The 26838-nt window shown below is 51.2% G+C and overlaps 14 protein-coding genes and 1 non-coding gene across 15 annotated transcripts; 7 read left to right on the top strand and 8 right to left on the bottom strand.

Annotated features, from left to right (window-relative positions):
* Positions 1-44: 44 nt before the first annotated feature.
* Aud_003629 (F-box protein) lies at positions 45-1438 on the bottom strand (the record flags this gene model as incomplete). The annotated part of the gene is made up of 3 exons (XM_043288578.1): positions 45-666; positions 730-1242; positions 1305-1438. 3 exons carry the CDS (start codon positions 1436-1438, stop codon positions 45-47), a joined length of 1269 nt encoding a protein of 422 aa, XP_043144513.1.
* Positions 1439-2094: 656 nt separating this feature from the next.
* On the top strand, positions 2095-3048 carry Aud_003628 (oxidoreductase, short chain dehydrogenase/reductase family superfamily; the record flags this gene model as incomplete). Its single annotated transcript, XM_043288577.1, has 3 exons — positions 2095-2764; positions 2826-2922; positions 2982-3048. The coding sequence occupies 3 exons, from the start codon at positions 2095-2097 to the stop codon at positions 3046-3048; spliced, it is 834 nt and encodes a 277-aa protein (XP_043144512.1).
* A 543-nt stretch (positions 3049-3591) lies between these two features.
* On the bottom strand, positions 3592-3662 carry Aud_003627. The gene has a single exon. It is a non-coding gene; the product is annotated as a tRNA-Gly (tRNA).
* Positions 3663-5212: 1550 nt separating this feature from the next.
* On the top strand, positions 5213-6427 carry Aud_003626 (slipin family protein; the record flags this gene model as incomplete). The annotated part of the gene is made up of 4 exons (XM_043288576.1): positions 5213-5399; positions 5464-5581; positions 5635-6127; positions 6191-6427. 4 exons carry the CDS (start codon positions 5213-5215, stop codon positions 6425-6427), a joined length of 1035 nt encoding a protein of 344 aa, XP_043144511.1.
* A 546-nt stretch (positions 6428-6973) lies between these two features.
* Aud_003625 (uncharacterized protein) lies at positions 6974-8029 on the top strand (the record flags this gene model as incomplete). Its single annotated transcript, XM_043288575.1, has 1 exon — positions 6974-8029. One exon carries the CDS (start codon positions 6974-6976, stop codon positions 8027-8029), a length of 1056 nt encoding a protein of 351 aa, XP_043144510.1.
* A 984-nt stretch (positions 8030-9013) lies between these two features.
* Positions 9014-10924, top strand: Aud_003624 (glycosyltransferase domain-containing protein; the record flags this gene model as incomplete). Its single annotated transcript, XM_043288574.1, has 2 exons — positions 9014-9196; positions 9254-10924. The coding sequence occupies 2 exons, from the start codon at positions 9014-9016 to the stop codon at positions 10922-10924; spliced, it is 1854 nt and encodes a 617-aa protein (XP_043144509.1).
* A 426-nt stretch (positions 10925-11350) lies between these two features.
* Aud_003623 (uncharacterized protein) lies at positions 11351-12160 on the bottom strand (the record flags this gene model as incomplete). Its single annotated transcript, XM_043288573.1, has 3 exons — positions 11351-11887; positions 11942-12094; positions 12155-12160. 3 exons carry the CDS (start codon positions 12158-12160, stop codon positions 11351-11353), a joined length of 696 nt encoding a protein of 231 aa, XP_043144508.1.
* Positions 12161-12637: 477 nt separating this feature from the next.
* On the bottom strand, positions 12638-14593 carry nop58 (RNA-processing protein NOP58; the record flags this gene model as incomplete). The annotated part of the gene is made up of 3 exons (XM_043288572.1): positions 12638-14124; positions 14190-14350; positions 14469-14593. 3 exons carry the CDS (start codon positions 14591-14593, stop codon positions 12638-12640), a joined length of 1773 nt encoding a protein of 590 aa, XP_043144507.1.
* A 333-nt stretch (positions 14594-14926) lies between these two features.
* On the top strand, positions 14927-16190 carry Aud_003621 (H(+)-transporting V0 sector ATPase subunit d; the record flags this gene model as incomplete). The annotated part of the gene is made up of 4 exons (XM_043288571.1): positions 14927-14958; positions 15017-15105; positions 15159-16045; positions 16107-16190. The coding sequence occupies 4 exons, from the start codon at positions 14927-14929 to the stop codon at positions 16188-16190; spliced, it is 1092 nt and encodes a 363-aa protein (XP_043144506.1).
* A 1140-nt stretch (positions 16191-17330) lies between these two features.
* Positions 17331-18746, bottom strand: Aud_003620 (ribose phosphate diphosphokinase subunit PRS5; the record flags this gene model as incomplete). The annotated part of the gene is made up of 3 exons (XM_043288570.1): positions 17331-17387; positions 17441-17764; positions 17817-18746. The coding sequence occupies 3 exons, from the start codon at positions 18744-18746 to the stop codon at positions 17331-17333; spliced, it is 1311 nt and encodes a 436-aa protein (XP_043144505.1).
* Positions 18747-19624: 878 nt separating this feature from the next.
* Positions 19625-20374, bottom strand: Aud_003619 (ubiquitin-like protein HUB1; the record flags this gene model as incomplete). The annotated part of the gene is made up of 3 exons (XM_043288569.1): positions 19625-19646; positions 19739-19877; positions 19948-20374. 3 exons carry the CDS (start codon positions 20372-20374, stop codon positions 19625-19627), a joined length of 588 nt encoding a protein of 195 aa, XP_043144504.1.
* Positions 20375-20920: 546 nt separating this feature from the next.
* Positions 20921-21446, top strand: Aud_003618 (PIG-H family GPI synthesis protein; the record flags this gene model as incomplete). Its single annotated transcript, XM_043288568.1, has 2 exons — positions 20921-21316; positions 21369-21446. The coding sequence occupies 2 exons, from the start codon at positions 20921-20923 to the stop codon at positions 21444-21446; spliced, it is 474 nt and encodes a 157-aa protein (XP_043144503.1).
* An 89-nt stretch (positions 21447-21535) lies between these two features.
* Aud_003617 (pseudouridine synthase DEG1) lies at positions 21536-23368 on the bottom strand (the record flags this gene model as incomplete). Its single annotated transcript, XM_043288567.1, has 1 exon — positions 21536-23368. One exon carries the CDS (start codon positions 23366-23368, stop codon positions 21536-21538), a length of 1833 nt encoding a protein of 610 aa, XP_043144502.1.
* Positions 23369-23960: 592 nt separating this feature from the next.
* Aud_003616 (putative Rho-like small GTPase) lies at positions 23961-24794 on the top strand (the record flags this gene model as incomplete). The annotated part of the gene is made up of 4 exons (XM_043288566.1): positions 23961-24043; positions 24141-24384; positions 24443-24562; positions 24633-24794. 4 exons carry the CDS (start codon positions 23961-23963, stop codon positions 24792-24794), a joined length of 609 nt encoding a protein of 202 aa, XP_043144501.1.
* Positions 24795-25501: 707 nt separating this feature from the next.
* Positions 25502-26470, bottom strand: rps0 (40S ribosomal protein uS2; the record flags this gene model as incomplete). Its single annotated transcript, XM_043288565.1, has 2 exons — positions 25502-26228; positions 26301-26470. The coding sequence occupies 2 exons, from the start codon at positions 26468-26470 to the stop codon at positions 25502-25504; spliced, it is 897 nt and encodes a 298-aa protein (XP_043144500.1).
* Positions 26471-26838: the final 368 nt, after the last annotated feature.

The following is a 26838-nucleotide window of genomic DNA, read 5'->3' as shown; positions in this document are numbered from 1 at the left end:
AGATCAAAGCAGATTCAAATATACTTCTGCAAAGACAGTCCTCTTCAGGCACTCCAGGCGCTGCCTTCCCGGCAATCCTGACAACCTAGTGCCACGGGGATACTATTCCCGACCCAGATATTCTCTGCGTCATGGGGAAGAGCTCTCCGTGAGGCCAACTCCTCTCTAGCAACATCGAACCAAACATCCTGCACCGATGAATGTAGATGCGATACTGGTGTGGTCTCGAATACCAACGAGTTGATATCGTCTTTCTCGTTCAGCATCAAATCATTATGAAAGTTACGCATGAAATCCTTTCGTTGCACTCGCTGACTGCCGCCGTCACCTATCTCTGCGGAGAAGTATTCCACTATTCGAAGAAATGGTGACGCAGTAAGCAGCGAGCCGATCCAGCTGTCATCCGCCACAGGCTCCTCTGGTGGCACAGTATGTCGTAGGTATGAAACGAGCAGCTGCATGCAATGGTGCGTGCAGATCAGAGTCGAAGTATTGGTAAATGGGGGCGATCGAAGAATTCTGATCTGCAAATCTCGGTACAAGGATTTACGGATGTCCGGGGGTATAGGAACGGGCAATCGTCCGGCTTCCATGTCTTGCAAAAGTGCATTTTTTAAGTCACGACGGGCAAGACTGTAAGCCTCCAGAAAGTATAGCGTGTAGTACCTGGTAGAAAGATGGGTCTCATCAGAATCAGTAGCTGGAGGATGATTTGCAACGAGCACTTACATAAGTGGTATGAGGTTGAACCATAGACTGGATTTCCCCCGTTTCAAGAACTCATTGCGCTCATTCCTGGATGGAAACATTGCCTTGACGAAACCTGGTTCGCAGTGGACGAATCGATCCATGACGCGGTCTGCGAGGTAGTAGCAAAGCTTAGAACACAACTTTGCCCGTCGTCGCAAGCTATGCATATACCGGAACGTGTATAAGTGACCGCCCTTGGCACTTTTGGCGGGAGGGAAAAGGTCTGATAGAAGCACTACATCGTCTTCGGGATTTCGAGTATAGGTTCTCTCACTATCGATGGGAGATGGTAGCGTGCCATGACGGGCCTGCCGAAGGTATTGACGCGCGATCAGTTGTTCATGAAATGTGAGGACTTGACAAAAGGCCTTGCAAACAAGTTTAAGCTGCAGCAGATATTTGATACCACATTGAGCGAAAATCTTGATTTGTATTTCGACGGGCAGGAGATCCCAAGGTGAGGAGGTGGGTACTATGTCGGTTTTCTCAATACTGAGCTCGTATCAGCAATTATGCGAGCACATACAAAGCTAATCCCATAAACAAAGACTTACACCGAGCTCGATGACAATGAAGACGGGAAGAGACTTTTCCGGAATGGCTTTTTCCCCTCTGATTTTCTGCCTTTGCGAATAGCAGCACCGGCGTTCTTTGCATGTTGTCGCAGTTGTTGTAGGATCGCACTCATCATCAAGCAGCGGAAACCATAAGGAGGCCGGCTCCACCTTCAAAGTCAAAGTTAGAGGAACTGTCACCAGCTCACCATGCAGGGTGAGGATCTCTATAGAAACAATGGCTGTTTTGTCATGAAGTGACTTCCAAAGAAAGAAGATAGCTTGCTTTACCTCCAGATTCATTATGGTCATTCTATTCTCCACTTCCAAGAGAGGGACAGAAGTGCTGTGACTAAGCCACGCTTATCTGAACTAAGAATAGTTTGTTGTGCAAACTACTATTAAAAGCATTCTCTAATGGCTTTCACATGCCTGTCAATTTGTCAGGACTTGAAGAGAGCTAGCTAGCCAAAGTTTCAAACGACAGAGTGGATCGGAGGGGTGTTTGAGCATTGTACCCTTGAAACGAAGACATGGTACATCACTTGACTGAGGGCTACCCTCTTCGCCATCATTATTATTATTTATTTGTATTCAGAAGCTTCGAAATGACTGGGGAGATCAATATTCGCCCGCAATTAGGTTTGTCGTATGTCGATACGACAGCATGCTCTAGATATGTATCGCCCTGATGAGCATGAGAGTAAATTTACGTCATCCGTTCCTGAGGTTGCGCAACGCTTATGCACGTGGCTAAGCGCAAGAGACCATCAACTGCAGTCGGGAAGCAATGCAACCTCCTGCGTTCTCTCCAACATCTAGCAGCGAGCTCAATCAGAAAGTAGAAATGAGCAACAACATCCTCATTGTCGGTGCCAGCAGAGGCCTTGGGGCCTCGCTGAGACGATTATACGCATCCAAGGCATCAACAGCCAGAGTCTTCGCGACAAGTCGATCCAGTGCCCCTCCAGAAGACAGTTCTGAATCGCGCGTCTCATGGGTCCAGAATATTGATGTCTCCCAACCCAATGTTGGCGAAACTCTGGTATCTCAGCTGCCTTCATCCACCAAGCTCTCCTACGTGATCATCACGGCAGGCTATTTCGGGTTCGAGACGTTTGATGACCCCGACTGGGAAAAGGAAGTAAAGATGTATACCACATCTGCCATTGGCCCCGTCTTTGTAGTGCAACGCCTCGTCAAAGCGGGCCTGCTGGACAAGGGCAGCAAAGTGATATTGGTCAGCAGTGAAAGCGGGAGTATCGCATTGCGACACGAAAAGGAGGGCGGGGGAAACTATGGTCATCATGCCAGCAAGGCCGCATTAAATATGGTTGGAAAACTTCTCAGTCTAGATTTGAAAGAGAAGGGCATAGCTGTCGGGCTGGTACATCCTGGCTTCATGCGCACGGAAATGACCAAGAGTGTAGGATTCGACAAGTACTGGGATGCTGGTGGAGGTAAGAGGCCATTAACATGTCTACTTGTATAGAGTAGCGCTGATCCTATGACGACTTGCAGCCGTTACCCCTGATGAAGCAGCTCAATCTCTGGCCTCGTTCATAGACGGCTTTGACATCAGTCAGACGGGGCAGTTCTGGGCACCACGAGGACCTGGGTAAGTGCAGATTTGGACCAGACAGTCAAGCACGAGGCTTGGTGCTGATTCTTTGACAGGGACATTGGGACTGCAGAAGCCGTTCTAGGGAAGGACTTATCCACTCCGCTACAACTACCATGGTAGGCTACGGAGAGCCATTACACGTACGGTTGAGGATATGGATACTTTGCATCCTTTCAAGCGCCGTAGGAGGATTCGTGTTAAGCGAGATCGTTTCCATCCAATGATAGTACATATATTCAGAATACGGTCTTGCCCAAGGATCTTGTTATTAACACTGTTGTTTATGTGGGCAGAACAGTTGCCAACCTGGGTGCTGAGTTCGTCATCGCTGTCTGTTGTATGGGCGGCTTGCAGAATCCAATTCACTTTTTCCTCGGTTTGAGCTACCTCCTGTCACATTTGCCGTGCTGCCTGCTTAGTTGCAGCTTCTCCATGTAAACATGTCTACCTCCTGCATGAAGATCTTCCGCCATCTCAGACAAGGACAGAACCAGACGGGTATAGTCCGGGTAGTCCACTGAGGCTAAGGATGGGTTAAACTGCAGATCTGCCGACTACATTTCAGAATATGAGGCGGGTAGTTGGAGTGAAAGATATATCAGCATAATGTTTTGTTTGGTTGAAAAAAAAAAAACCTGGATTTTGACAAAAAAAAAAATCAAATGCATCATCCGTGAATCGAACACGGGCCTCGTCGATGGCAACGACGAATTCTACCACTAGACCAATGATGCTGCTAGCTGGAGGGAATTTCCATAAATAAATTTATCTTTTAGCTTTCCAAGCATGCACTGTTAAGCGGTTGTCCATTCCATCCCTCTTTGTGTACATGTGCTACATGGGTCTCAGGGTCCAGTAGCGTAGATAGCTGATATGAAATGCAGGTGTCGACCTCAGGCAAATAAGTGTTGATTTGGTTCTCGCCCGCAAATGCCGATATCCGAAGCACTGCCTCCGCCCGACTGCGAGATATATTAACTAGGTTCAAAATTTACTCACGCTGCGCCTCGAGACTTTCCCCAAGGTTGTAGCTGCCCACTTGTACAGTCTCCATGCCAATACGAGGGTTTTATCGCAGCAATCAGTGATTATCATACGTCACATCTCCATACCATGAGCCAAGGAAATTCATCTGATTTGCTGTTCGGGTGGGCAATGCAGAACTAATGGCCGCTAGAAACCATCTGGAAGGCAATGCAGGCTCATGTGGTTGAGCAGATTGCCTGACGTCGGCTCTGTGCAGCAGAGAGCACTGGCTACCGGGGCAACAGCTAACAAGGGCGTGAAGCTCGTCAGTAGTGGAACACTTTACCGCGCACCAACCAGGGTTCTTGACTCTGCATGACAATTTACACGAGAGCCATTCTTCGGTCGCTCCGCTGTTGAAGGGTGGTTGACACTTGACAGCCGGATGATACGGGACAGATCGCCAACTGCGGCAGTGCTGAGCATTGCATTGCGGCTCATGGAACCGAATACGCGGTGCCCAGAAAGGGTATTGGTCTCTGCAGGCCAGGGATGAGCTAAGGCGTGGTATGCAGACAGATGGCTCGCTGTTGATGAGAGCCCATCCACCATGTAACTCTTACGTATACAGATGTAGGCGAGGATGGAAAGGCAAGTAGTAGTACCCCGTTAGCACCATGGATTAGCGCACGAAGCAAACTGAGAATCATTCGAAGCTCGAGAGCCTAAGAGGACACAAGCAGCAGCTCCAATATATCTTGCTCAGCCCTTTGATGTGGAAAGCATCAAACCGTGGTTTGCGCCCGATTGCCCACCAAGTGGAAACACTAAAGACGTTAGCCCGGAGGCGCAGGAGCTAGACTTCTTAGCGCCTAGCCAGAAGAGATCCAGTGGATATCGCCAAGTGCTGCGCCCCACAATGAGTTGCGGAGATCCATCACAGTTGGTGCTGCTCGGCAGCTACTTACCCATAGAGGCAGCTTGGCGTGAGGCATTAGAGAGGTGTTACTGGGAGTGTACCTTATGACGGATGAGAGATAGGTAAAGGCAGGTAGCTTGGATCTGTACTGCACGGGCAATGAGAGCTATGGCTATTTAACCCCGCAACATCCCATCTTTTTGACTACGCAATACACATCAAGTCTTACCATCATCAACCGTCCCCCTTCAGTGTGGCGGCCTGAACCTTAAGTTGAGTCGTACTTGAGCTTTTCATCCCTTCTAGAGCACCTTATACTGCACTTTCATCAATCAGTCCCGTTATCTTGTCGCTGTCAGACAACTTTCATACAAGCAAACACTACTACAGACTGCCACTATGTCCACCGAAGCGAACATTCCTAACGGAAAGGCACCGGTGCAAAGCGCGCCAGGGCACAGCGCCCGCACACACGGACCCGTGACCGTTCAGCCAGCACGCCTTGGTGATTTGCAGCCAAGTTATGCCCAACAGATCCAGCATGATGCGGACAACCCGGAAGCGCATAGCTGGTACGCTTCCTTGAGTAAGTGGTGCCATTTTTCTGTTCGCCTGATGCCGTTTGTTTACTCATTCTGCTTAAAATACAGTCCATGGACTGGGCCAGTGCATTGGTGGCTTAGGAGCTATCCCATGCTGCATCTGCTGTCCCAACCCGTTCAAGCCAGTTGCCCAGGGTGAGGTCGGTCTGGTAACCAAATTCGGACGGTATGGAAGCCTTGCCTGAAGTCAGACCAATGGTATACTTACTTCTGTGGTAGATTCGAGCGTGCGGTCGATCCTGGTCTGGTCAGAGTTAACCCTCTGAGCGAACATCTTACGACCGTCGACGTTAAGATCCAGATCGTCGAAGTACCCCGCCAGGTTTGCATGACCAAGGACAATGTCACTCTCAATCTGACCTCGGTCATCTACTACCAAATCATTTCGCCTCATAAAGCGGCTTTCGGCATTTCCAACGTACGACAGGCTCTGATCGAGCGCACACAGACAACTCTGCGGCATGTCATCGGAGCGAGGGTTCTGCAGGATGTGATTGAACGCCGCGAGGAGATCGCCCAGTCGACATCCGAGATCATCGAGGAGGTTGCGGCAGGATGGGGTGTCCTAGTCGAATCGATGCTTATCAAGGACATCATCTTCAGCAATGACTTGCAGGACTCGCTCTCCATGGCGGCGCAGTCCAAGCGTATCGGTGAGAGCAAGGTCATTGCTGCCCGTGCCGAGGTGGAATCCGCCAAGCTCATGCGCCAGGTACGTTGTACTCTCATCCATTCGCGATAAGTCGACCAGAACTAACGCGAGAACTTAATCTAGGCTGCGGACATTCTGTCCTCTGCTCCTGCCATGCAGATCCGCTACCTCGAGGCCATGCAAGCCATGGCCAAGACCGCCAACAGCAAGGTTATCTTCTTGCCTGCCGTCAACCAGACGGTGCAGCAACAGCTGGCTGCAGCCGATAATGCCGGCGAGGGTCCAAGCAAATACGGAGCTGGACAGATGGATGAAGGGTTCCAGCGCGCTATCAATGCCCGGGTAGTGGAAGATATCTGAACGTGTCTCGTCTTCCGATCACGATAATGTTGAACACCGTTGACGCCATCCGTCACGGATGAGTACCTGCGTCCTTTCGCTCTACCTTAATCCCCTTGATTTGACCTACGATACCCACTACTTTCATGTTGATGTTGACTGACTGCCTGATGATCTTGAATTCGTGGTTTGCTGGATGTGCACGGCTATTTCCTGCAATCTTTTACGATGTCTGTACTGGAATAACTTGCTTCTCTGCGCTCTGCGATTGAAGAATGCCTATACTTAATTGAAGCTTTCTTTGGACAATTTCATGCCGTATGCCATCAACGAAACATATTGCCGTAGGCGGTGAAGATTAAACATCTGACACCGATGGAAGCACCAATGGAGCTGTCAACATGAGCAGGAACATAACGATACAGAAACTCTAGGCTAGCCGATGTTGGTCGCGGGGTGGAGCGAAGGAATTTCTCATAACATTCTAGTCTTGCTCTAGTGAATGCTACACAAAGAACGGACCCCGTCCCCAGTCCTCCCCAATAAACGCTCCAAGCCTCCAACACAATGGCCTCGACACAGACTCCCAGCCCGTCTCGTGCGGCTACCCTGTCGTCAAACATACGATCCTCTCAAGAAGTGACACCTGACTTTACCGATCCATCCTTCGATCCAGCCGATTTCCTCAACGATGCACTTCCCCCGCTGACGCTGGCGTCATCGCAATCCCGCGGCCCGGGCGTCGTTCCCCTCGCGGAATTGTCCGCTCAAGTCCAATCGATTCTCTCTCAGATCAATGCGCAGAATGTTCGGCTTTCCAATCAACTCACACAACTCACCGATGAGATCTTGCGGAGTGGAGGGCGACTGGCTTATGAGGTTGAGGTGCTGCGGGGTGAAGCGATCGGTCTTTCGGATACGTTGACCGAAGTCCTACAGCCCGATATTGCCCAGTTTGTACCCGAGGGGCTGCAGGCGACTGTGGACAGCGACAAAGACGCTTCTAGGTCTTCCCAAGAGGGAGAAGATGGGGCGACAGCGGCAGAGATGGGCCAGGATGACAAAGCCACGGTCGCTGACCCGGACTACATCACGAAACTACGGATGTTGAATCAAGTACGGTCGCGACTGGAGGATGTGGTTCAGACCTTTGGCGACGCCATGGAGTGGCCGTTACCGCCGTCGGAAACCTCGCTGACGTCGTCTTTCATCTCGGTCTCCGCCCCTGAACCTGGGTCTGAGAGCCAGAGTCTCGAGGAGAAGGGCCAGGAGGTCGCAAAGAGGCTCCGGAACGAGATTACAGAGCTGCTCAATACCAATGGTGGTGGGCAAGCAGGTTTGGATGCAGCTACGAAGCGATTAGAAGCGCTACGTGAGTTGGCGACAATCTGGAAGGGCTCCGCTGAAGAGAAGGCGCGAAATCGTTTTCTGGATAGTCTGGCAAAGATTATAGATGACCGACGCCGGTCATTGGGGAACCAGGGCAGTTCGGATCAGTCCCAAGCGCGATCCCTGTCGACGAGAGGGAAGACGATGGGCCATCAACGGCAGGAAAGCGAGGGGCCGGGGGGTGGCATCTTCAAGAATCTACAGCGCCTGCGTGAGGAGATATACCTGGAATAATGCACTTGTAGTGTACCGATCTGTGTACAGATTCAGAGAAATATTGCGTATGCCTACGTGCAAAACCTGGAGTTTCGCGATACGTAACTGGATGTGAGCGAGAACAGGACACTGCCACACGAAGGCCATCTAGGCAGTCCAGGGTATCTAGTCGAGGCTAGACTAAATGCTGATCTAGATGAAACGCCCATGCGTCAAGCCTGGCCAGGAATCAATCGTACCTGATTCTCACACATCTTTTTATCTGGGACCCGAAGGGCGATGACGCGTCAAGAGGCAATAGATAGAAGACAATCAATACATTGGACTCCAATATACTGCTGGACAGAGGAGAAACTCTGTAGAATTCAATGTTTGATATGACCTCCAAAGCGAAATTAGATGACGGCAAGCAACTAAAAGAGTCGTACACGGCACGGCGTTAGTGATCGCATCCTGGCTGTGGATGGATCTGGTCGACGCCTATCAGGAGAGCTCCACCGGGACGATGTAAATCATTTCCCGCTCCATCACACGGAGTACCATGCCTGCTAAGAGTCTGTGGCTTTTTGCAACGTGCGCTTTATCTTCCACTTAATCTTTGAAACCTCAAATCCAACGCAGATGATTCATCAGGGACCAATGACCTCTGGCTCTGCATAGGAGCGGCTGCAACCTCAACATACAAACCCCTATCGCATTACACTGCGTCGTCGTCATTGACTCTCTGTTCCGTCGGCGCAAACAATATGGTACATTGCTTGATCGACTGTTGAGCGCTCCTTCCCCCCAATCGCACAATTGACGACTATTACGACTGTAATCCCTCATCGTCTTCGCTCGCTTTCGAATATATATTCCAATGCAGGAATGCCTTTCTCGAGCACGACCTCCGTTTATAGTGGTTGATACCAAACGTTCCTTTCCGCTCGGCTCGAGCTGACACTGCGATTGATTGTCGTACGTTCTTGCAGAGGGCCAGAAGAGGACGACAGTTCGGCCAGAATGGCTACCCTTCGCGGTTCCACTCCCTGGGGCGCGTATAAATCCGTGTGCTCAACGGCGACGACCCTTCTGCAACGAGTCTATCTCTATGGTCGACCGAGGGCTCGTCCGGCCAGAGCTCTCATTCTCACACTCGCCGCATGCTTTTTCCTTTACGTCTTTATCTCAGCGCCCTTTAGACAGGTAAGATTTTCTGGTTGTATCAGGTTGATCTACAGCTGACCCTATCTCTCTATATAGACACCCGTCAATTACTGGCTCAAGTATCCCTCGTACCACCCGTTCGGTGGCCGCCCCGAAGACACACCCATGATCCATGCTGGTGGACCTGCTCTAAGTCAGAATGATACTCTGCCGAACAGTCTGCAGAAAAACAACCCTTCTTTTCATCTTGTATTGCCCGCTGGGCAGAAGAGCGCCGCCCTGTGTCGCACAATAACCTCCGCATTGATCTTGAACTACCCCCCGCCTACTTTAGTCCAATACGGCAGAAAACTCCCAGACGGATCCTCCGAATATGATTACATGGTGGACCGTATAACGGGCATATACAATTTTCTGGAATACACCCCGCACGTGCGGGATGGCGATTTTGTCCTCATCGCCGATGGCTATGATGTTTTTTTCCAGCTACCGCCGGAGGTGCTCATCCAGCGGTTTCAGAATATCCTTAGAGAGGATAATGCCAAGTTAAGAAAGAAATACGGCCTTGCGAAGGAGTATCATCCTTACCGCAAAGGCCTGGAGGAGACCTTGCAGAAATACTCTCAGAGAGTGCTATTTGCCGCAGGCAAAGAGTGCTTCCCCAACATAACTGCGGACGCCGGCTGTGTCACCGTGCCGCAGTCCAGCTTGCCCCCGGATGCCTACGGCTGGAAGACCGATATTCATCCGGACGGACACTTGACCCGACCACGGTGGCTGAAGCCCGGTCCGGTGATCGGCCAGGCTGCCGACCTGAAGTTAATATACGCCGAAGTACTGCGCTTTGTGGAGGAAAACCGGCACAACCGCAGTGACTATCTGGCTCTGACCCAGATGTACGGACGCCAGGAGTACGTGCGAGAGCTGGAAAGACGGAGAAGTACCAACTGGTTCCAGGAGTGGGTTTACCGACTAATTGGCATTTCCGATGCTGCGAATGTCACGGGCGTGAACCCGCGCCTTGGGTCAGGGCACCGCTACGAATACGGAATGGGCGTTGATTTCGAATCTCGTCTATTCTTCAACACACACAAATCGAAGAGGGATGTCGAATGGCTCCAATACCACAATATCCCCATAACATCTTCCGTCCAGATGAAGCACGGCGTTCCTCGAGAGAGGCGTCTGCTGCTTCCCCCCGATCTTGCCAGTCCGAGACTTGGCAATCCTTTCATCCAACCAAAGTTCGGCAAGGACGAAAAGGTCAAACCAGAGTTCAATTCTACTCTTGACGCTCTTCCGAACCCGAGGAATCATTCATGGCATAGCATGCCCTTGCTGACGAATATCCACTCGGCCTCGGTGCCGGCCCTGATCCATTTCGACGAAGAACAGCCGGTCAAGGATGACAAATCCTGGCCGGTGAAGCACCCCGAACGGCTGATGCGAGACACTTGGTGGTACAACATGTGGTACCAACCGTGGGCTCGCGCGCTTCTCCGCAAGTACATGCGTAGTCCTACTGGATTTGACGCTGCCCAATCAGCCCTGCTAGGAGGGCAGGACTGGTGGGATATGCGCGGGGGCAAGGGAGGCGTTTGGACGGGCAAGGGAGAGTGGCTCGACTATGCGGAGGTCTGCACGGGCTTCGAAAAAGAGGTTTTCGACGATGACCTGGGGCAGTGGGGACACGAAGGCGGGGACCCGGACGAGCCTGTTTACAATCAGTTCGGCCACCTGGTCAAAGGCAAAGATGACTCGTCTTGATAGTCTGCCAGAGTCCCTTTTTTTTACCTGTCTTCAAGAGTTTGGACGTGCCTAGCTACGACAGCATGATCAAGTGAAGCGAAGAGCATGGCCAGTCTCCGCGCCCTGCATTTATTTTTGACATCTTTTGCACATATCACTAGCGGCTCCGGGGCCGCTCTGATATAGTCAGCTCGTTGTCTGATGTCTGACGCTTCTGCATTCTCGGTGTTTTGGAGTCGATTTATCACGGACTATTTGGTTTGGACTTTCCATTTTGAACGTCGGCCAGATTATCGGTCGAGCACATTTGACTTCTCCTTCCGCAAAAGCCATACTACATTGCTAGATACCAGTCGTATACCTGATAGACCAGTGAATAAACACAGTACAAGACAATTCAATCCTTTAAATTCGTGCATAAAAGCTCATATCGCCCATCCCCGTCTACCCTACACTCCCCGTCCTCCGCTTCGACCCTAACGTCTCCCGAATGATAGTCAATATCTGCGCCACATCGTCCTCCGATAACCTCTCCTCCCGCTCCTCAATCACCGTATCCAGCAGCGCAAGCGCCCCATAATCCTCCTCGCTCAACCCCCCACCCCCTGATTCTCCGCCTGCCTCCTCCACACCCTCATTCCCTTCTTCCACCTCATCAACCTCCATCTGATCCTGTTCTCCCCCCTCCCCTTCTTCCTCACCAGCCCGTGGTCCCCCCGAGGATGTATCCACCCCTACCCCCAGATTCACAATCATAACCACCTCCCCCTTCGTCAACCCAAACGGCTTCAACCTGGTGACTAGCTCGCGGAGCGCCAGGTCGATGGGAGTGGGGGTACTCGGTTGCACTGGCGGTAACGTCGGGGGCGCGGCCGCCGCCTCCGCCGCCGAAGGTTGTTGTTGCGACTGGGGCGGTTCGCCGTGGATGTAGGCAGGGTATTTGAGGAGGTGCGGGGAGAGACGGTGGATGTAGTTGTGGATCTGTTCAGCGTCAGCATTTACCCGTCTATTCTAGCTTCAGTAGGAAGGACCTACCTCTCGAACGACTGTGTTGTGGTCGCGGAGATCAGGACTAGGAACCCAGTTCCGGGAGTTGGGGGGTGGGTTGGGGGGTCGTCGCGGTGGGTTGGCGGTTATATAGGCGAGGACCTCAATGTTGGTGAGGACGGCGCTTTGGGGGTCGATGATCTGTACGAGTTTCTGTTAGATATTGTGGATGGTGGGTGTGGTGGGTTTGGAAAAGCTCACCTTCATGATGTCTGGCAGTGATATGTCTGCATTGAGTGATTTCTGGGTATATTGCTATGTTTGTTCTGGGGGATTTGACTGGAAAAAGTTGGTGATGGCGGGGATGTGTCTGTTCTGCCGGCAGATAGACCATGGGCGGTCTGGCTATATTCCAGTTGCTGTTCGACTAGTTGCTCTACTAGAGGGGTAGTACAAGGGAAATGTAGGCTACAGGAGATAGACTACTGACTACAATGAAGAAATTGATATGAACATATTATTCCTGAATTGTACTGCCTTGTACCAATAAGCACCTCTGCGCCATGGATAGACCAGCAAAATCGCATCCTGAAATGCCACCCAAACAAGTAACTCTCACAAGAAAGGGCAAAAATAAAATAATCAAAATGACAAGCAGCATTGAACCCACAATGTGTGATATCATACAAAGATTGATGAAGCGATCGATCCGCGTAAACTTTTCTTTTCAGATCATTGCAAGGTTTATTCCTCTCCCTTCTTCTTCTTCTTTTTCTTCTCGCCGTTGTCGACCTCCTCGCCGTCATCTGATCGCTTACGCTTCTTCTCATCGCCCTTGGACGCCTTCTTGGCTTCCTTCTTGGCCTTCTTCAGCTCCTTCTTGCTGATGGCGCTGGGGTTGCCATTGGCGTCGAAAGTGATCTCGCCGCGCTCCAGCTTGCGCTTGTACCGCTTGACGCTCAAGCCGGCCTTCTCGGCCATCTTCTCAAGTTCAGTATCCTTGCCCTTCTTGGACTTGTGCTTCTTGCTCGACTCCTCCTCAGACTCGTCGGACGAGTCGTCGTCCTTGGTTCCGTTGGCCTTGGGTTCCTCGTCCGAATCCGCGTCGGCCATCTCCTCATCTGAAACTTCCTCAATGAGCTTCTTGTCCTTCTTGGAAGCGGGCTGGTCGCCAGTAAGAGCATCGGCGTCGGCGTTGTATCTTCTGGCTTCGTTGATCTCGAACTTCTTGGGCTGCACGGAGGCACCGTTGGGTCCGATGGCAACACCACGGGGCTTGAGGGGCTTGCCCTCCATGGCGGCCAATTTACGCTCGAGGTTGTATCTGGCTTCAGTACCCAGGGCGGCCTTGTCCTCCTCAGTGGCATCCTCATCCCATTCGGCGAGAGCATCGACACGCAGTCCAAGAGCAGCCTTGGCGGCCAAGACTCTTGCCATCTTACCCTTGTTCTTACCGGTGGCCTGACCGATAAGGGAAGCATGGTAGATGAGACCGTACTTGGGTGTGTCGTGCTTGGTCTTCAGCGCACGGAACAGAGCCTTTTCGGCTCCGAGAATCTGGATAGTACTGGCGGGGCTCTTGGAAAGGTTTGTCAAGCTACCAGCGTGGGCGATCAGACGAGCGCCAACCAAGTCGCCAACCAGGGCGGTCAGGTTAGGGGCAATAGCGTTCATACGGGCAGTCAGGTAACCAGCGAGCTGCTGGCGGTATTCGGCGAAACCAACAACCTGCTCGGCCAACGCTTGAATGTTCTCCAAATCCTCTTGGCTGATCTCAGTACCCATGGATCGGTCAGCAGCGGCCTTGACGGTGCCCTCAAGCTCCTCCGGCAGGATCTCCGCGAGATCCGCGGTCTCCCAGTTCGTTCTCATGCCCATCTTGAGCACAAGTTTGGCATAGGCAATGTTGTCGTTCAGAATCTTGGCCAGCTCGGGGAAATGCCAGCCGTACCATTCCTTCACACGCATGGCGTACGTGTTGAGCTCCTTGTCGAGGTCGTCCAACAAACTAATAGCTTGGACAATCATAGTATCGATCTTATCGGGGGAGAACTTGAGCTTATGTCTGGCGAGGGAGTGGGACAGACCAAGAGACATGGTAGACATGTCCTGGGGGAGAAGACCAGGAATCAGTGTGGGTAGATGTTCGCGAATAGCACGGAAGATATCAGTCGTGGTCGAGTCTGCGACCAATTGAATAGACATGCCGGGAAGCTTGCCAATTGCGTTGCCTGTCGGGGGACACAGGAATTAGAAACTGAGTAATTCGACTCCTCAAAATGTTCAGGTCACGTACCGAGCTTGGGATCGGCAACGGCCAAAGAGACCTTCTTCTCATCTTTGATCTCGTCCAGCAGGCTGGCAAGGCGAGGAGTAACCTTTCCTTCCACAAGCGAAGCGACTTCTTCCAGAGCCGTAGCAGCACTGTCAAATTTCTGGAAGCTCTTCAATTTCACCCTACCACGGTGTTAGAGCACTGTTTTGAGAGCGCAGAAAAAATTTTTGCTCGTAGAAGCCCATGCAAGAATTGAACATTAATCAAATTTCTGACAAGGACATGAAAATAGTCACTCACAAGTTTGAAACGCCCTCTGCAGTGGAAGCTTCCGTAGCCACATCGTCTCTCTTCAGAAGCTTCTTGTCTTTCGCCTTGAGCAGGGCATAGCCCGCGCTGGTTTCAGTAAGGATAAAGAGTGTCATGGTGCACGGCCTTGACTCTCAGCTGCTCAAAAATAAATCGAGTATCTGAAAGGAAAGAAGAAGAAACGGCCGAAAGTGTGTCAGCGACCGTGGGCAAAACCACCGTGGGCGTGCTGGAGGTTAGTTAATTTTTCTGGCTGTTGGCGGGAATTTTTGCATTGAAAACTAAAAAGTTGAAAAAAAGCGACCCCAAGCCACCAATGCCTGTGGCGGGTGCACTGTGTGGCCGTGTATGCTTACGTAACGCGGTGGCAGGTGTGGCAGAGAAACAGCTCCAGGTGTTGGTTTGCGGAGAGGCTCAGGTAACCTCCAGGTAGCTGTCAGCACTTCGAAATGGAGGGTCTCTTTTTCAACGTTAACAATGGGTAGGCTGTCTCTTGAGCTGCTCATAATCTGATTGCATCGATCACTGATTGTGGACAGCTACATCGAGGGGATTGTCCGGGGGTATCGGAACAGTCTGCTCAACGGCCAGAACTACAATAATTTGACCCAATGCGAAAACATCGATGGTCCGTGGATTCGACGTCTCTTCTGCCAGTATCATATGGTCTAACATGCACAGATGTCAAGTTACAACTCGCCCCCGCTTATGGCGACTTTCTCGCCGAACTTCCCCCCAACCCCTCCACATCTGCCCTCGCTGGTAAGATGACCGACAAGCTCGTAGCGGAATTCCGCTACCTCCTCGCCCAGGCCACGGGGTCTACCGCCAAGTTCCTACAATACCTGACGTACGGATACATGATCGACAACATTGCTCTTCTGATCACCGGCACCTTGCACGAACGGGACACGCGAGAGCTCCTGGAGCGATGCCATCCCCTGGGGTGGTTCGAGACCTTGCCAGTGCTATGCGTCGCCACCAACATCGAGGAACTGTACAATTCCGTGCTGGTTGAGACACCACTAGCGGACTATTTTAAGGGGAGTCTCAGCCACCAGGACTTGGACGAACTTAATATCGAAATCGTGCGCAATACGCTCTATAAGAACTACCTCGAAGACTTTCACAACTTCGTCAACACCCACCCGGACTTCAAGGGCACTCCTACGCAAGAGGTCATGTCCGAACTGTTGCAGTTTGAGGCTGACCGTCGTGCAATCAACATCACCCTGAACTCATTCGGCACCGAGCTCTCGAAGCAGGAACGGAGGAAGCTGTATCCCGAGTTCGGGAAGCTCTACCCTGAGGGATCTCTGATGCTGTCCCGCGCCGACGACCTTGAAGGCGTGTCTTTGGCCGTGAGCGTCAATGGCGACTACAAGGCCTTCTTCGACGCAGTTGGTCTCAGCCAGGGCGGAGGTGGAGGCTTCGGAATGGGTGGCGGCTCAGAGGGGAAGAGTCTGGAGGATATGTTCTACCAGAAGGAAATGGAAATGTGTAAGATTGTCTTCACACGCCAGTTCACCCCGGCGGTGGTATACGCGTGGATGCGCCTCAAGGAACAGGTTCGTCGCCCGAAGCTCAATGGTCATATTCCGTACACAGTACAGCTGACATGGTTCGCAGGAAATCCGAAACGTCACCTGGATCGCAGAGTGCATCGCGCAGAACCAGAAGGAGAGGATCGGAAATTTCATTTCTGTCTTCTAAGTTTTGTTGCTCCTTGCCATCGCCATGTTAGCCTGTGCTCTCCGTCGTTCGATACTACGCCTATTCCCATCCGTTCCATCGCGAACCCTGGTCTCTGTTATCATTGTACCTAGCTTCAACGACTTCTTTTTGTCTGATTTTTGGGCTGAGTGCCCTCCCTATGAGCGCCGCAAACTCGCTCGGCATACCCTTGCCAGTTCTTTTCGTCTTGGTCTCTGTTTGCTTGCCTCGGCGTTTGGGGGATCTGTTCCTTGTGATATAGTATAGATGAACACATCTGATCTTAAGCCTGAGTTTGTTCAGGTACTTTTCTTGCATATTATTTGAAATGGGATTTGAATGTGCTCTCAGCACAGGTCACCCTTGTAGCTCGATCCACATATCCGGTAGTATGAGCATGGCTAAGGGATAATATCTTACTGGAGAAGATTTCTCCAAGCTTGTCAATACCCGACCAATTCTTATGTAATGGCCCAGACAGCCAACATATGATTGTTCATCATTCAAACCCGTATTTATATTTCGTTTGCGCCAATGCATCGATTGACTAGCTTGCGACTTCCTCAATTGCAAGAAACAAGTAAACACCAACCCAGCAGCAAAAAAACCCATGTTAAGCAGAGAGCATGCAATGTCGAAAGTAGCCAGTCGAAAGTAGCCAGTGGTATCTGAAGTGTAACGAGTAATAAGTTGACCAGAAATTAGAATCATTGTGTCCTGACTCATGAATCTTTCCTAAGATACAGAAGCATAATCGTGTCATCCACGACCTGCAATATATGATTGCAGCCGCAAATCAACGAGACGAAATAAAACAAAAGAGGCAAATCCAAGCAGTAAACTCCATTTTTTGGTCTCATATAAGGGCGTCATTTCAGGCTCATGGGTTTGCCCTGCGGAGGTCTTCGTGTACATTCAATGTATAGGTATATTGTGGATGGAATAGTATGGCTTCATAAGAGTTGGTAGAATGTGGAGAATGATAGCAGAAACCAACATCTATGTCAAAAGCAAAGGCAGAGAAAATGAAAAGACCCAAAATACGGCATCGCTTCATCGTTCAAATTTCCAAAATTTCATGGAATATCTTTCATATGCGAGACATAACCGCCATGAAGCAGTGAGATATGCAGTCCTTGCTCAGTCGTATTGGAAAAGTACGCTGATACTCTCGCCGTGGTGGACTCGGCGAATGGCCTGCATAGCGTTAGGATAGATTGGCATTGAAATAGAGAAGAAAACCAGCTTACCTCTGCGAAGACATGGCCAACTTCCAAAACTTCCAGTTTGGGGCATCGGCGCAAGTGCTCCGATTGATCGACGCTGTTGGTAACGACGACCTTGTCGAGAGAGCTAGCGTTGATGCGGTCGATCGCGTCGCCGCTCAGGATACCATGCGTGACCAAGGCATAGACCTTGGATGCGCCCTCCTTCTTCAACAGTTTTGCAGCTCTCGTAATGGTGTTGGATGTATCGGCAAGGTCATCAATCAGAATTGTCGTCCGATCCTTGACATCACCAACCAACATCATGGTAGCATTTTGGCGGTCTGTAATCTTCGTTGGGCGTCGTTCCTGCGCACATAGTCAGCATGAGAATCCCACAGAGTCATTGAGTGAAACGCACTTTGTGAATGAGAGCAAATTCCATTCCCATAGAATCAGCAATCGCGGTCGCTCGCTTGGCACCTCCGGCATCAGGACTGACAACGACCGCGTGTTTGTAGTTCGGAATGTTCTGTTGGATGTAGCTCTTGAGCAACGGTCTGCCGTACAAGTTGTCGACAGGGATGTCGAAGAATCCTTGGTATTGAGGGTCGTGCAGATCCATCGTGATGATGTGGTCTGCACCAGCGCAGGTGAGAAGATCCGCCACCAGGGTACCTGCCTGAGCCACCCATTGCTTGTAGCCAGGGCGAGGCTGAAAGCTGCTAATCTTGGACTGAACACTGTCGTAATTCGCCTGCCCATTGACAACAGTGGATCGAAGGCTAATGTCCGACTTCAGTGAGTCAGCGGTGTCACTGCGCGGAGGTCCATTAGGAACGCGTCTCTTGACCGGGCTGCCGTTGCTGTAATCATCAAGTTGCGCCTTTGCCAAACCCTTCTGCAGGCTATCAACGTTGTTCAAAAGACTTCCACTCTCCGGCTTTCCAGGGTGCGGGGTTGGTGGGGTGCTCTCGAAAGTGTAGCCATTACCCGGCTTTCCAACATTAGATGATTTGACAAGAGGCGCCCCAGCTTTGTTGTATGGAATATCACTTTGGCGAGAGTATGGGAACAATGGGAGGACGGCAGTGACTCTCTTGGCAGAGGCAGTCTTACAGGCAGAAATGGTGATGAGCAGTTCCATGAGGGAGTCGTTCACCTTCAACCCGCCAGATTGAATGATATAGACGTCTTTCTCACGGACAGACTCTTTGATCTCAACCCGAGTTTCCCCCACCGCGAACTTGGAAAGTAATACGTCCGCTGGGGGGATACCCAGGACGTTGCAGATCGTCTGGGTCAACTGGGGGTGGGAGGTGCCCCCAATAACGACAATATTCCGAACCATCTCGGATGACTGATTGTTCTGACTGTTTTGATCGGACCTTGGAAAACCGGAGGGATATAGAAGCAAGGGTGATATTGGATGGTCCGAGAGCGGAGAGAAATCTGGAGTGTCCGAAGAGGCGGGAAATCTGACAAGAAAAAGACAATCGGTGAGAACTGAACGGTAGAAAAGCGGGTTTCAGAGGGGAGATTGTAACTTGAAGCGAGGGTGGACAAGCACTACCTCATGGCGGAGAATCAAGAGCGTAGACAGAGCCCGACGAATTGGACAGAGGAGACATTGGAGTAGTGGAGGAAGAAATCGAAAGGCAGGTCGTGTGAGTCCCGCTATAGAAAAAAATGCCTCTTCCGCCAGTGGAACCAGCTTGGTCGCTGCCTCGGGTTTCTGCCGGTCGCATGCCTCAGGCAGAAAATTGCCTGATCGGGTCAAGCGGGCAGAAATGGCCTCGTCATGCCCCGCGGAAAGGCACTGGCGAGCGGGTAATGATGATGACGATGATGAATAAATATCAACAAACAGCATGACTCAATCCATGAAATGAACGGGGGCCAAAACACATCATCCAGCAAATAACCAGCTAGTCAGCACTCTTGCTATCATCCCCAGCACAGAAAAAACAGCGTCCTGCTCTTTCTGTTACGACATGCTAGCCTGATGCACTACAAAATAGAGCATGGTCATTTGCCGGTAGGTACATGCAAATTTGGAAGATAAAAGCAAACCGGCCAGAAGAAGCGAAAGTTGAAATACCAGAGTACTTTCATGATGATACCTAATACTCCGAGTCCCAGTCGTTGCCCAAATGAAATCCACGGTAAAAACACAGAGAAAGAAATATAGAGTAGAAAGCATGGCCTTCTGGCCAAGGCAATGCACTTTTATTCGCCAGTTCCAACCTCCCTATAAATCGCAAGTCAGTGTCATGCTTCTTCCTGATAAATCGCGATGGCGAGAGAAGACGGAGGGGGGAGGGTGGGGAAGTGATTGCTCACAGGTCAAGCTGGACCCCATTACTGACTCCATAGTCCTCCAATGTGAGCTGATCCTTGAATGGTCGTTCGCCTTGGCGTTTGAGTAGGATCTCATGTGGTTCGCGTCCGATACGTGCGGCTACCTGGGCCTTGAAGAGCTCTGTAAATGAAATTGTTGTTAGCCCAGCATGACCACACCTGGAAGGTGAGAAACAGGATAGGCAACGAACTGATAGGATCAGATGCAAGACATGGTATCGCGGCCTTGGTTCCCAAACGATCGTTGACATGCACCACAATCATCGGTTCTGAGGATTGTGGTGCGACAACAGCCTTCTTCTCTGGCTTCTTCTCCGGCTTCTTCTCCTTCTTTTTTTCCACGCGCTCATCTCTCTGACTATCGTCTGGTCGTCTTCGCTCGCGATCGCCATCCCTGTAACTATCTCTGTATCGATCCGAGTCTCGTTCTCTTCGTGGTGATCTTGGCCGGTCTCCTCTGTCTCTATAACCCCGGCTCAGCCTGCTATCTTCTGCTCCGGGTCTGTCACCATCGTGACGTTTGTCTTTCCACCGAAACCCTCCTCCAGCCTTGCGAGGCCGGTCCCGATCCCCATCATATCGTCTTCTCGGTGATCTGCTTCTTGAACGGTCACCCATGGTAATAATCGGGGTCTGAGTATGCTAGGAAGAAGTGGGACCGCTGTGGTAACATAGGTGCTGCAGGACGGACACGTGATGATGTATGGCGGCCTGGCGGGCAGCTGTACACAAACTAGACTTAAAATAGTTTAGACCATGGGATCCATCATGAAGGCAATTAAGAGTGGTCTGTGTCTCACTCTAGCCCCATGCAAGTCTACATCGTGTTATGACTTACATTGTTCACTCTCAAAGCTTCTCGCCAGATCATGCCGTTTGATTGCGCCGCATAGTCACAGGTCCTATGGACTCAATTGGACTGTCAATCCCTTTGTGAGGTCTTCAACCCTCATTACAGATGCCAGTTCACCTGATTCTGCGGCGTCCATCTCCGACGACCGTGTCATTTACTGTTTCCAACGCATCGAAGCATACGAGCACACCAGCTAGAGTGCTTTTCTACCTCCAAATCTTGCTGCGAGCCCTCCTATTTCTCTGCATATTCTTTTGTGATATTGCGAAAGTGCGCCACTCATTCTTTCACGAAGATGGTTCCCTCGTGCGATGGACGGCGGTCTGGTCGAGCCCATTGGGCTCTTTTGTCTGTCACATCGTAGATGCATATGGGTCTGGAGTTGTCGCTTTGGTGAGCATATTGCTGCTGTACTGTGTGTTCAGAAAAGGGTATACAGGTATTTTCAAACCCTCGGAGTGAACGACTGCCGCACCAAAGACTCACCCCTTTTTATAACTGCAGAGGAATCCCTTTTGGTCATCCGCGGTTTGGGCATCCAGACATCTACCTCATCTGCGACCTATCTGTCTAAAGCTGCGACGAGATTCATCCCCACGACGCAGATCCAAGATATAGTGATTCATGAAGCTTTTAAAGGGTTTGAAGTCTGCTTTTACCTCGCTGTGATTGTGGAGGGCGAACCGGACGTCGTTGTGGTTTTTCCTGTAGGTCCCTCCATACCAGCATGGTTGATTTACGCTTACAGACGATGCAAAGAAACTTATACCGAGGCGCGCAATCCTAGAAGAGGTTTGGAGGGGTTCTCGACGTTGTTTATATGACGCCAAATCATGAGATAATCTGAGCTGGATCTGGTTGGGCAGGATCACTCTATGATGCGACGCTCTAAATGCTTTAGGAAGGTATTTTCAAGCCTTCGTTTTCTAATCATCCCCATGCGCAGGCTCCAGAGCCTTGTCAACTTTTCGCTGCTTTGACGCAAGCCACTTGGCGTTCTGAACCTCCACTGGTTCTGTCCTCCGTTTCTGCATGACGGGGACATATTTGCCGCCCATTCTGGGTTCATTGGCGCCATAGAAAACCTTTTGCCCCCGATTCTCTTTCTCTGAAACTGGATCATGGGATCCTTCGCCCCTGACAACTGTTTGGTCACCCTGGCTAACAGCTAGGTCTAGTAGAGCGCCTGCCAGAACCTCGTCCATCTTCCGCTGTCTCCAAACGGACCAAAGTCCGTCCACTACTCCTCCAACACCGAACTTGCCGCTGCCCTTGCCTAGTTGACTCTTGGATTGCCTGGGGTCTCCAGCGTAGATCCAGTTCAATGCATCTTTACGGCTGCCACTTGCCTCGTCTGGAAAGATACAATCCCAGAGGACTAGCGGGGCATCAGACGCCATTTCGTACGTTGGTTTGCAGGGATTTTTCGACACGTCCAGCAGATCACGTACGATGGTTGGAGGCTCCAGTCCCTGGCCGACCAGGAAAAGGACGCTCACCATGTGCCGCACTTGGTGCCATAGGAAGGCAGACCCGTGCAGGTTGAACACATACACCTTAGCAGCGGCCGAACTTGTGATTTTTTGTGATTCGGCATCCGTTGCCGGAGCGGCATTCTGGAAAGCTTGGAACCCGGGCTGGTTCACATAGCCCAGAGGGTGATCTTTTGGATCAAGGAGCTCGATGTCTGCATGGTAGATGATTCTTTCAAAGTTCTGGATCTGCTTGCTTGTGTCGAGCTTGCAGAAATTCCGAAAGTCGTGCACTCCTTCGAAGTACTTGGCAGCTTCTCGCATGGCATCGATATCTAACCAGCCTTCCCGTAACTGTGCAGAGGCACTCTTGTCACCCGATGTTCGCATAGCGAAACCCAGCGGCCCTGGAGTTGGAGAGAAAGCAGGCTGGGTAAAGAAATATTTGTACTGGCGTTCTCTACACGAGAAACGAGCGTCGAAACCGGGCGGCGGGTTGGGGCACCAGGCTAGAATCCGAATGTCGTCTGGAAGCACTCTGTTCAGCATACTTATATAGGGTATTTCATCTGCAATGTCATCCCAATTGTCGCCAGCACGGGCGCCAGATGTCATCTCAACGTCGGACGTTGCCTCCGCATCCGGCTGTTTAGGCCTCGTGCTTCGTACTCTAATTCCAATGACCTGTCCAAAGGCACTCACACCACGATCAGTCCGCCCGGCCTTTGAGTAATCGCAGCCCTCCCAGCTGATTGCGTAAGGTTTCAATTCCCTCGGCCCCCGAGAATCGTCGAAGGCCTCCGCGTTCTTAGGGAATATCAACCGAGTCCTCCGCATGGCCTTCCACAGTTCCTCTTCAATGGTGGGCAGAGGCGTGACATTCCCATTCGCATGCTCCAAACCATTATAGCGCTGTCCCAGATATGCAAATTTCAGCGCTATGAAGCGAGTATTGTATTTGGATGGATCGATCTCTCGAGGTTGCTTCGGAGGACGGGTAGGCGCTCTAGTGTGCGTGATATCATCTTCAGGCGATAGAGGTCTCTTTTGTTTCCCTGCTTTGGCGGGGAGAAGCTTTCGTGTGTCTGTCGTTGGATGCTCAGAGAGCGGGAGAGCGGATCTCGTCGCGCCGATCTCACTAACACCCTTGGACGGCGGAGCAGCATACTCCGTGTTTCGTGAGTGAAGCTGGCGCTCCAGCTCTGTGATCCGCGCAATTAGACTGGGAGTCGTCCAGGTCGAATAGTCCGGTTGGCCTTCGGGAGGCGCATCCGCGGGGCCAGGCATGGAGTGAGATTTTGCGCGACCACGCTTCACAGATCGGGTATGGGGATATCGACAATGAATCTTGATTGGAATAGAGTCTGTGATGCGGCTCAACGTAGACAGGGGTCTCCCTGGGGTTCTCCACATTCCCCGAACGATGCTGGACGAGGTATACTGAATCCTCTAGATCTGGGGGAAACTTGACGTATCAAGCAAAAATTTAGAGTTCGTCCTCCGCTTGTATTTAAATGGTAATGTAATTACGGCAAGCTTGGTCGGAAGCTCGATGGCGATCATGAACGTATGAATCGTGGCGCATGATTTGTAATTGATATGAAGATCGCAGATGTACTTTGACCATGCAGAAAAAATTCAGAAAAATCTCCTGTTGTTGGCGGTTTGAATGGTTATGACGTCTTGTCATGCTATGAAGGTGATACCAGAGGCATGCGCTTTGCTTTATATATTCCCCCCACGGACTCTTATCTCACCCGGATAAAAATGGAGTCACTGGGTTCGAGACATCATGGGACATCTAATAACATCATCTAAAGCTTTTACCTGCCTAGACATATGATTGAAAGCTGATCAGATACACTGTCTGCCTGTGGACATGGAAGGTCCTCAAGATAATAAAGAAGTGGTGACCATCTTGGTGCTGGGAGACCCAGGATGTGGGAAGTCCACGTTTCTATCGTAAGCCAGACTCTCCATTGTTAAATTTATGGAAATGACATTTCGCATCCATTTGCATATTACCGGATTGAGGTTTATGCTGATCGAAGTTATGCAGCGCCATAAAGAACATCCAAGCAAGACCCAGAGCTGAAACCAGTCACGGGTCAAGAAGGCAAATGGACCTGCAGCGAGATAGTGACCAGCCATTCCTCTTCGACATCCGTTTCTCGAAAAAGTCGTTTACGCTTGAGCTATATGACACCGCAAGCCCGAACCAGCACTGGTCAACCCTGAAGCCGGACGTGGTACTCCTGGCATTCGATATCTCGAACCAGGAGACGCTGGATGGGCTCAAGAAGGTTTGTTTCTATCAGGTCATCATATGCCATTACTCATGCTAAACCAATCTTCCTGAAGTGGCGACACGATGTGATACGGTATTTCCAGCGTGGTATTGGGGAGCGTATACCCGTCATGATGGTGGGTTTGAAGAGGGACCTTCGAAAAGAAGGCGAGGGCATCATATACCCGCAAGAAGTGAGTTATAAAATGCCCTCACGAGCCGCTTGTGGGCATCAATGGAGAGTTAGGCGGCTGATAGATGCAGGCATACCGCATTGCGCAAGAGCTACGCTGTGATCGGTATGCGGAGTGTTCCGCTGTTACTGGGGAGCTTATCGCTGAGACATTTGAGGATCTGGCGAGACTGGCGGGTATGACTACTACAGAGGCTGGGGGCCAAACCGAGGGAGGCTGCGTGGTCTGCTAGATGTTGAAACTCCAGTTACGTCTACAGTAATGATTCTCCGGTGTTGGGGATTTTTTGTGTAGGACACACGAATTCGCGCAAAGGTCGTTGAGTGTCTACGTCTTACTCCTAGATGAAACGACTTACTGCTTGCCGACTTTACGAATACACAAAGAAGGTAGTTCTGATACAATGCACAGAATAGCTCGGTAGCACAATTTTCCATTTACTTAGCAACAAGGAGAAACCAAGGTAACGATTAAGTCTACCTTGTAAATTGACAGCACAGGGCTTTCCCCCAGAAGCTCACTGATAAGAGAACAACTGGATATCTTTCCCTCATAAGCGCCAGTCAATGGTTGACGTTGCAATTCCTCCCCGGTGCGTAAAGAAATCAGAAGTAAGAGTAACTGATGAAACGGAATTTTTTTTGTTTGCGCTGTAGGTTACCAAGAGATGTATAGAAGATGTGAGATGGTGAGGCGCCCGTTGAAGCTTCTTTTGATCTTTCTTTCTCACTTCGCGAGTTCCTGAACAAGAGACTAGGGTAGACATGCCAAGGCATGTCGGCGAAAGGACTCCCAAGACTTCTCTGTCGTCATTTGGATTGTGCAAATGATAATCGCGCAAGTCGCCTAAACGTCGGACCCCTTTCAATGCGCCATACTTTTGTAAGGAAAAGAAACCGATTCTCCTCAACGGCTGCCCCTGTCACCAGTTCATATCATCTACCACTTGGCCTCGGTGGGCTGGGTCTCAGCCCAGCTCTCACCGGCAGGAGCGGCAGAGCTGGCGGCGGCCCAGTCACCGCCGTCAGCCTCCCAGCTGGTGGGCGCAGCAGTGGCAGCAGCGAAGGCAGTGCCAGGAACACCAGCACCAGGAGCCTGGGTATCCCAATTCTCACCAGCGAAGCCGGACTCGACGGCACCGGCGCCAATCTCCTCAGCACCGGGGACCTTGGTCTCATCGGCAATCTCCTTGTTCTCCTCGGCCTCAGGGTCGCGGTAGAAGTAGAGATCGACAGCAACGTCCCACTCGGTCTCACGGGTGGCGAGAGTACCACGAAGACGGAGAACCTCACGGGCAAGCAACCACCAGATCAGACCGATGGCGTGACGACCCTTGTTGTTGGTGGGGATGGCAACATCAACGAACTCGGTGGGGGAGTCAGTGTCGCAGAGAGCGATGACGGGAATGTTGACGTAGCTGGCCTCCTTGATGGCCTGAGCATCGGTGCGAGGGTCGGTGACGATGATGAGGCGGGGCTCCTTGAAAGAGCGGGTGATGTAGTTGGTGAAGTTACCGGGGGTGAAACGACCGGCAATGGCGGTGGCACCGGTGTGAGAAGCGAACTTCAGAACAGCACGCTGGCCGTAGGGACGAGCGGAGATCACACAGATGTCGGCGGGGTTGTCAATGGCAGCGATGATACGGGCAGCCAAGAGGACCTTCTCCCTACAAAATCGCGAACTCCGTGTTAGAGCCAGCCGCCAAAGTCCCGATAATCAACTTTTCAAGACGACATACCAGGTCTTGCCAATGTTAATGACATTGACACCGTCGGGACGAGTCTTCCAGAGGTAAGGCTCCATGTGAACCTGAAGGTTCTTGGAACCCAGGTGGCATTGAGCTGCGAGGAGCATCTCAATGTCCTGGGGGGTGGGGTTGAACATGGGGGGGAGCTGAGAGGGAGCCATTTTGGTCGATTGATATTGTCAAAGACGGCGATTTGAATATATCAATCGTCTGGCGCTTGTCGTGCTGGTGATAGAGGAGGATGAGGCCGACACGAAAGGTGTAACTTTTTGCTCGCCGCGGCCGGGATGAATTTCGCTTGCTGGTTGTGAGCCTTAGGGCTAGGGTTACCCGATATCGTAAGGTCAATTACCTAGTTCGTAACACCAGCGTAATTCTTCTGTATTGCTGTAATCATTGATGTTCTGAACGGCCCACAGAATCACGTGAAGCGGCACTCCCCATCAGGACTAGTGCATGTCGGGCCGGTCTCGAGATTTCGTTCAGCAGCATCAAAAGTCCAAAAGCATTGCTGAGGGCGTGATATCTA

Source organism: Aspergillus udagawae, assembly GCF_001078395.1.
Source record: "Aspergillus udagawae IFM 46973 DNA, scaffold_2, whole genome shotgun sequence".
Lineage (NCBI taxonomy): Eukaryota > Fungi > Ascomycota > Eurotiomycetes > Eurotiales > Aspergillaceae > Aspergillus > Aspergillus udagawae.
This window is presented reverse-complemented; position numbering and strand designations above follow the sequence as displayed.